Source organism: Phaseolus vulgaris, chromosome 11 (assembly GCF_000499845.2).
Source record: "Phaseolus vulgaris cultivar G19833 chromosome 11, P. vulgaris v2.0, whole genome shotgun sequence".
NCBI lineage: Eukaryota > Viridiplantae > Streptophyta > Magnoliopsida > Fabales > Fabaceae > Phaseolus > Phaseolus vulgaris.
In genome coordinates, this window is record NC_023749.2 from 797,837 (window position 1) to 806,691 (window position 8,855).

The following is an 8,855-nucleotide window of genomic DNA, read 5'->3' on the forward strand; positions in this document are numbered from 1 at the left end:
TCAAGATAAGGTAATAGTGATGATGCATTGCGAAAATTGAAAGAAATGAAAGGAAACCATTAAGATGGCCATGGCCGAATGCTAAATGGAAGAACATCACAATAACACAAAGGAAAATCGAATTATAACATGTATAGGAACACAAGAATAAAGTGACGTAATGAAAACGAAGGAAAAAGATAGAAGAAGAAAGCTTATGGTGTGAATTGAGAAGGGACACACCACTTTGGAGTATGGTTTCCTCCAAGATTAGGACCGCCACTTGAGAGCTCTCAAACCCACTCAAGATAAAATCTATTGCTAGAGCAAAACAATCATCACACAATTTGTGTAGAGTTTTTCTTCTTCTAAACATTAGAAATACAAGGAGTAAGACATCCTATTTATAGGAGATGGTGCCTTGAAAAACAATAAGTAAGGGTAAAATTGGAAACCTAAAAATGGGACGGCCTTAAGTATTGACTAAGGTCAATGGCACACCCTAGGCCACTTCTTATATAAATAGGTCAAAAACAAGCTAAAGTGATAAGTACACCTCCCCTGTTATGCTAAAGGAAACTTATTATACTGAAATTACAAATAGAGACACTAACTGATCGTGATACTCTGGGACAGGCTAGGTGCTAAGGCATTTAACCAAACAACTGAACATTTAACTTTATTAATCTACATACATTCCTCTCACTTATTGATTATTAAATATTATTACTATTATTATTTCTGATATGTAATACATTTTTAGAATTATTTTTAGATTATATGTTTATTCTATATTTTCCAAAATGATCTTAATTTGCAAATTGGATTGGAGTGGATGCGGAATGTACTAACATGTCTCTTTGTGAGTTTGAAATTTAGGAAGATGATACTGAAAAATAATATGTAGCAATGATTGAGGAATTGTACTAACATGCCTCAACTTTTCAGTAACAATACAAAAAGTAACAAACATTTTTTATTGAAATTCTAAAAAAAAAACTGTACACGGGCTGGCCTACAGACCCGCGGGCTGACCCTTATGCGGGGCGGGACAGAGAAATCAACTCGCTTTCACTACGCGGAACGGACCAATCCGATATGCATTTTATGAACCAAACATAATATGGGCCTATGCGGGATGAGTCAACCCACATTGCAATCCCTAAGAAGATCCTATATAATGGGTATTTTACTTCTTAGTCTTTCTTTTATTAATAAGGTAATACATAGAAACACAAAGGCACCTTCTTTCTGCACCTCTACAAATTTCTTCCTGCACCCCATCATTTTTTGAGAAGACTGTTTTGCCTCCTTTAAAAAATGACTTCCAGATTATTCTTTCGAAATAATTCTGGAAAATCTTTTCCATAACACTTTTTATGAATTTCGGATTTATCAATCTGAAAATTAAAAAAAAAATGTGTTCCAAAATGATTTTATTGTCTTCCATATTTTCTATTCCAAAAATACCCTTTGCTTTTGGAACCTATATTATGGAAACACTTGTAAAGCGGTAATTTCAGTATTTTTGCATAATTGAGGGGTGCCGGAAGAAATTGACAAACACAAAAGATAAAGAGGCCCAATAATATGCATGATGCCCACAACACTAGTAAACAAAATGGTTTTTCCTATCTGCACTCCATATTTCGTAATTTTTGAGTGCATCTCATAATTGTTTAAAAATGAACATTTTACTCTTTGCAAAACTTATTTTTGATTTAACCATTCTATAAAAATCTTAAAGAATTACCTATTCTATAAAAATCTCAGACTAAGAAGCTTTCTATAATTTATAAAACAAAATTTTCAAAATAAACATTTGAAAACATAAATAATAAACCGTAGCTTTAAAAAAAAAATCCCCTTTTCTGTAGCATTATAATCCGTCTTTCTGATTTTGTCTCCATTGGAATCTTAATCTTGCTAGGAACCACTTTCAGATTCTCGCAGTTGCAAATCTTTTAAATAACTTTTTTACAACTGGTACGTGAGTGAAGTGAAGACTAATTCTATCTCCACCAGATCAATTATGATCGAGATGTTTTGAGTGGAGGTGGTGGTTGTACTGATAATGGTGTAAAGATGTTTTTAGATATTGATGTTTGGAAAGTACTTATGGATATAAATATAAATATTTAGTATAAATTTTGAATATTTGTATTTGAAGAGTGAAAAATGGTCTTTTAATCTCGGCTTCCGAAAATTATTGTTTAATGTCTTGAGAAGATTATAGACTGTGAATCACTTACCTGTAAGTAGATCAAAAAATGTATCATGTGTTGCGAATTATGTAACAAATACGGATATGAGCACAGATACGGAATACGTATAATTTTTAAAATGTAGATATGAAAATACGTATAATCTCTAAAATCTCTAAAATGTAGGATATGAAAACACTAATCTATATATTATATAATTTTGAATTATATAAATTGAAAATAAATATTTATGTGTAAAAGTATGTTTGAGATTCTTTTGGAAGTATGAAGATATTTTTCATGACGGGTTCAAAAGAATTTGTCTCTTATTTTTATAATCATAATAAAAATTTATACAATAAATTTAAATTTTTAAAAAATTATTGTATTTATACATTTTAAAATTGTGTTAGAACCATGCTAGAATTTTTGAAAACTCAACAAATATTTTTTGAATTGAACACTTCACTAATAAGTGTTCTACGAGTGTCAATACATGTGTCCGACACGGATAAATATATCCAACATGGATACTCCAGGTAAGAGAAGTGTTTGAGAATATTAAGAATATTAAGGACAAAATAGTCAATTTCTTACATGTGTCTGTCCAGTGAATCGTGAAGGAATGAATTCTGGATAAGGATCTGTACCTACACCAGAAGAGAAGGCCCACAATCAAAGGCCCACACACAAAAGGGGAAGAAGTGAAAGTTCACACTTTCTGAATTATAATATATATATATATATATATATATATATATGTAAGTTTAAAAAAAATAAAAAAAAAATAAAATCTGGTTTTGTCGCCGCCGTGTTCCACTCCCACCACAGAGTCTCACGCACCAACCAACCACCGTAACCGATTTCTCCGTCACTCATTCACTCATTCACTCACTCACTGTTTGACTGCAGTAAGATAAGATAGGAAGATGTTTAGGGATGTGTCGAGCTGCAACACCTACAACTACGGCGACGCTCTGTATTGGGACGCGCGCTACATCCAAGAGGGTGGTTCCTTCGATTGGTACCAGCGTTATTCTGCTCTCAGACCTTTCGTGCGCAATTTCATCCCTTTTTCTTCCAGGATTCTCATGGTTGGTTGCGGCAATGCTGGTAACGCTTTCCCCTTTCTCTTTCTTCGCTTTGCTCTCGCACCATCACCATCATTCCGTTTCAATTCCTCTTTCCTTCTCTGCTGTAACTCCACCAACTCTACTTTTACTTTAGGGTTTTTCTCTTTTGAGAATTGCAATCTCTGGATCTTATTTTCTCAATTAAAAATTTATTTCCCGCTTCTCTGAATGGAGAACAAATGCTGGATTACATTTTTGTTTTTAACTCATGAAGTTTAAATCTGATGGAGAAGAGGAGAAGTAGGGATTTCCTTAGCAATTAGCTTGTGGAGGATGAATCTTGTTTGTTAGTAACCATGAAATGGCTTAGGTTGGAGATGAAAGCTGCAGTATAATTTGTATAGTTGATGGATTAAGCTACTTTGCATGCTGTAAATGTGTTGCTGTTGTGTAACAAGAGTCACTGCATGGTGCTTTGTTTAAGATATTTATGGAAGAAAATAACTTCCCTGAAAAAATAAGAGTTTTTACAGTGTGGAGTTACAAGGTAGTTTAGGCAATTGTGCTAAAGCAATGAGCATAGCGGTGGTAGATTCAGTTTTCATTCTTATTCTCTGTTACTCGTTTATGTATTTGTTCCGAAAAGTCCTCTTCCGAGGCTTTTATTTTGGGGATTTGGAGGGACTATTTTTGGGATTTCAATTTTGAAAAGGGAAATCTAAAGCTATAATAGTAGTGAAAAATGACAAATTTGACTAGTTGAATTTTGAAGATGATTCTGGGAAATTTGTATCTGATTTTTTTTGTAGTATTTTACTTATATTTTGTTGAAGACACACCTGGCATTTTATTGTTAATTATGAAAGTCATTAACTTTGAATATTTTGTCTTTTTTAAAAATTTATATGCATATATTAGACATGATGTAAACTATGACTGCCTTGTTGGGTAGCTTTGTAGGTGGTTTCTAAGGTTTGTTAGGAGCTTTTGAGTTGTTAGTTGGAGGTTTTTTTTGGGAGATCAAGGTTTGTTTTTCTGTATAAGGGTTAACCACACTGACTTGTATTTATTTATTCTTTATTGCTGATAAAAAAAACCACTATGCCCATAAAAAAAAATGCAAACTTTAAAAGAAATACAAAACAACTGCTATCATGCTATTCACTTGTTGCTATAGTAATTTTGGGACATATCTTTAAACATTGCTAGAAACAAGTTATTGATTAATTGAATTTGAGCTATTCATAGGCTTATCTGGGTATCGTGTCATTTGCCATCTTACTTGAATGAAATTTATCATGTGTGAACTATTGGATTCAGATTTTTTTGGAGAAACTTACAAGGAAAAGGATACTGTCATATTTTGCAGTTATGTCCGAGGATATGGTGAAAGATGGTTATGAGCACATCACAAATATTGATATTTCATCGGTTGCGATTGAGATGATGAGAAGAAAATATGAGTGCATCCCCCAGCTAAAATGTATCTAATTGATAACATTGTTTTGTTTATTTGTATAGTATGTTACTTTTTAAGCCCTAAACTCCTTACGTACGCTTCCTCCATGAATCTCAATAGACCTGCAGATGGATGTCAGGGATATGAGCCTTTTTCCAGATGAATCTTTTGATGGTGTTATTGATAAAGGTATCCATAACTATACTAAATGCAAATTTTGTCAAAATTAATGAAATCGTTTTGTAATTCATATGCTGATGGTACTTTGTTGATGGTTGATCTAGGAACTCTTGATTCATTGATGGTATGTTGCTTCACTGATAGTTCTTGAATTTTACACATATTTTCTCTTCATTTCCTAATCCTCGAATTTGCTTATTTGTACTTCAGTGTGGTTCTGATGCTCCAATTAGTGCTTCTCAGATGCTTGCAGAAGTGTGTAGGTTGTATAGACTTTAATGAGAATAAATTTCTTGAGATTTGAACACAGAAGCTTTTTATACTCAAAATTCTCACTGATTATGCCTTTTTTCTTCTTTGCAGACTTCTAAAACCTGGAGGAACTTATATTTTGGTAATTTTATCTTATATTTATAAATTATAATAGCAGCCTGTCTATCATGAAAGTGTTTTCAGGAGCTAATTAAGAGTTTTACTTATCCTCTTGAATTGAATTTCAATTTTTTAAACAAATTTTCAATAGTTAAAAAGAATCAGGTATCATACTGTGAATTATTTACTGTAATATAATATAAAACTTGTTGTTCAATAATTATTATTATGAACTTAAATGATAATACAGTAATATATTAAAAAATATTTATTATAAATTTTATGCATATAAAAATAATTTATCCTTTGTTTTTATTATATAGGCTAAAATATTAGTTTATGAGTGTGGTATTATAATTTTTGCAATTTTGGAGAGTATAACTAATTTTTGAATGGTCACTTTGTTTCAGATCACATATGGCGATCCAACAGTAAGGATGCCTCATCTAACCAGACCCGTGTTCAATTGGAAAATTACGTTGTATAATATCCGTAAGTTTGTTTATTCCTTTTCATCTTTTCTTGAGATAGAAAAAAAAAAGTTTTCTTCATTACTAAATGTGGATTAATTGTCCTTTTATTCTTAATTTTGTTCTTCACATTGGATAATGTATAGGCCAAAAGAGGATTAGAAGAAGATTTCTTTATTATCTGGATAATGAGCAAAGCTATGTGAAACTTAAATATTTTAGCGAGATTGAGGCTTGAATGCTGGAGGGGGAGAGCTTATTAGATGAAAAAAATGATTTCATATAGTATTTTAGATTTTATCAATTATAACCGTTGATAAAATTTAAAATATTAAATGAGATCATTTTTATCATCTAATAGAGTTAATACTATGCTTGTCCAATAAACTGATTACGATTTCACTACTCTTCTAGTAGGAATGACATTTAACAACATCATCCGAATAAGAGCAGTTTATGGATTATTAATAGTATTGAACATGGAAAGAATAAACGAAATCGATGGTATGTTATGATTTAAGCAATGTTTTATCCAGGTGCCATGTAGTTTGAAAATTAAATTATTCATAAATAACACAATCAACTTGTTACAGAAGTTCATTTCTTACCTAAGATTATGTTAATTCTTCTGTGAAAAGTTATACTCATGAATTTAACAACATCATCTGTTTTATCAGTTGTAACCATTTTATCAGTTGTAACCGTTTTATCGGTTACAACTGATAGAACAGATACAAGATACAACTGATAGAACAGATACAAGATGCAACTGATAGAACAGATAACAGATGACAACTGATAGAACAGATAACAACTGATAGAACATGTAGCAACTGATAGAACAGATACAACTACAAAGGTAGTTATAACTCTAAAATATTATATGAGATCTTTTTTTCATCTAATAGAAACATTAAGAATTATAACTTGCTGAAGTTGTTGTGGTGGATCTGTAATTCAGTGTTCTTCTCATGCATATGGTCTCTAATCCCTTGCAGCAAGACCTGGATTTCAAAAGCCCGAAAGTAGTACACCATCGAGAAAATCATTCTTGGAGCCCATCCCTCTTTCAGAAAAGGGATTGCTTCCAACAGATTTCGTTTTGGAAGATCCAGATTCTCACTATATATATGTTTGTAAAAAGATAAATGACTCAGAGATAGACACTATACCTGCATACCGATTGACAGCTGATGTTTTATAGTGCTGACATACTTTTATGATGTTCCACTTGGATAAGTTACCACCATCCATGTGTTTGTTGTTTGTAACAGCATTTTATTCTCATAAATTAGAGTAATGAAGTTAGCTTGTAGAGATGATTGATATTATTTCAAATCTGTGAAGAAATCAGACAAATTGACTGATTAATGGATTGTTTTGCCTGGGATTTTGTCAAGATTAATGGATTGTATGTTGTAACTATGTACATGGCGTAGCTTGAATTCTACTGTGATATGTTCCATGGAAGATTGAGGATTTGTGGTAGCAAAATGGTTTCGGAAAGAATGTGCATGTGTGTTATGACGAGTGTTACTATTAGGGATAGTGGATGAGTTTCTTTGGATATACGTATACCGACACTTATACTATATTTGTACAACACGTATTGGACATTGATACTCGCATTACACTTGTAGAATAATTTAAAAAAATATTTGTTGAATTTCTGACAATTTTAATTCGATTTTAACACAATTTAAAAAAAGAAAAATATATTAATTTTTTAAAAATTTAAATTTATTGTATAAATTTTTATTATGATTATAAAAAATAAAAATCATTTTGAACTATGAAAAACATTTTTTTATTAAAAAAATTAAAATATACTCATGATTATAAATCTTTATTGTTAATTAATAATTATATAATATACATCTTTGTCTTTATGTTTTATATTTTAAAAATAACACCTATTTTTTGTGTATTCATATTGTATCAGTATTTGTGTATCAGTTTTCGTGTTTAATAATTATATTTTTTGAATTCTATAATTTGTGTAAATTAAAGAAAATATTACTACAAAATTTGGCCAGTGAAAATACATTTTTATTCTATAATTTAAAATGTATTTTTAAAAAAAAATTATTTTAAATTGTAAAATTTGAAAAGTATTTATGGTTCTCAAAAGATCTTTTGGGTTTTACGATCACAAATGTAGAATCTGAAAGGTATTTCTGGATTCTGGAAATATCTTGCAGATTTTACAATTTCTAAGGATAAAATAGTCATTTTGTCTAACCTATGGGGTGCCAGAAAAAGCTATAGAGGTGCAGAAAGAATGTGAAAGGTTAAAAATGAATCAGAATAAGAAGTCTAACACAGCCCAAACCGATATCTTTCACGTTTCAAAGTTCAATCGCTTTGAGGATAAAAAAAAGAGAAGTGCTATGACGGTTTAACCAAAATTTAACTAGAAAGTTATTTTTTTCCCCTATTGAGAAACAAATAGAATGTTGATTATTTTTTTGATGAAATAAAGTACTTGAAAAAAATATTATTTCAATATTTTCTTTAACATTGTTAACTAAATTTGGTAGAACAAAAAAAATGCATGGTTAAGATAAGAGAATAATCTTAAGGTGATCAATTAAATTTCTGGCCAACAATTTAAATATATACTAAAAATGTGTTGGCTAATGTTAGTGAAAGATTTGAAAATCAACTTGATAAGCAAGTGATATGCTATTATTTTTGCCTCTTTCAAATACCAAATTGATAATATAGTTTTCTTAAAATGTAAAATGCTTGAGAGTTTTTCAGGGATAATATTAAATTAATTAATTAGAGGAGAGTTTTTATTTTTAAATAGTAAGAATGATAATTATGACTCATTAAAATATCTCATATGTTAGATAATAAATATACACAAAGAAAGACAAACACATACATTTATCTTCTTTTTTATCTTAACATTCACTTAAAGTCTTTACATTTAAATTCAATAAACTCAATTCGAGATTTCATATCGACGACTAAAGATCAAAACATTTCATAATGTATAAATAAGAACAAACCTCACCTTATAAATTAGTTTTATAAGTTAAATTAAACTTAAAGTCGACTTTCTATTAACATTTGATTAAGAGATTCTTATAACCATATTTCTAAACATGCT

General features: G+C 30.3%; 1 protein-coding gene across 2 annotated transcripts; it reads left to right on the forward strand.

The window, feature by feature from the left end:
• The first annotated feature begins 2,927 nt into the window (after positions 1–2,927).
• On the forward strand, positions 2,928–7,136 carry LOC137828477 (uncharacterized). 2 transcript variants are annotated; one of them, XM_068635084.1, is made up of 8 exons: positions 2,928–3,296; positions 4,626–4,739; positions 4,836–4,904; positions 5,000–5,019; positions 5,106–5,158; positions 5,259–5,289; positions 5,678–5,759; positions 6,736–7,136. In XM_068635084.1, the coding sequence occupies exons 1-8, from the start codon at positions 3,113–3,115 to the stop codon at positions 6,939–6,941; spliced, it is 759 nt and encodes a 252-aa protein (XP_068491185.1). In that variant the 5' UTR covers positions 2,928–3,112; the 3' UTR covers positions 6,942–7,136. The 2 variants fall into 2 exon arrangements, with proteins under 2 accessions (XP_068491185.1, XP_068491193.1); XM_068635092.1 differs by having other exon boundaries at positions 2,948–3,296; positions 6,699–7,136.
• The last annotated feature ends 1,719 nt before the right edge of the window (positions 7,137–8,855 follow it).

Excerpts from the sequence above, each read along its gene's own strand:
- LOC137828477 (XM_068635084.1), top strand. The coding sequence starts at position 3,113 with ATGTTTAGGGATGTGTCGAGCTGCAACACCTACAACTACGGCGACGCT. Across the intron at positions 3,297-4,625 it reads GGTTGGTTGCGGCAATGCTG|TTATGTCCGAGGATATGGTG; the intron begins GTAACGCTTTCC and ends CATATTTTGCAG. Across the intron at positions 5,760-6,735 it reads AATTACGTTGTATAATATCC|CAAGACCTGGATTTCAAAAG; the intron begins GTAAGTTTGTTT and ends AATCCCTTGCAG.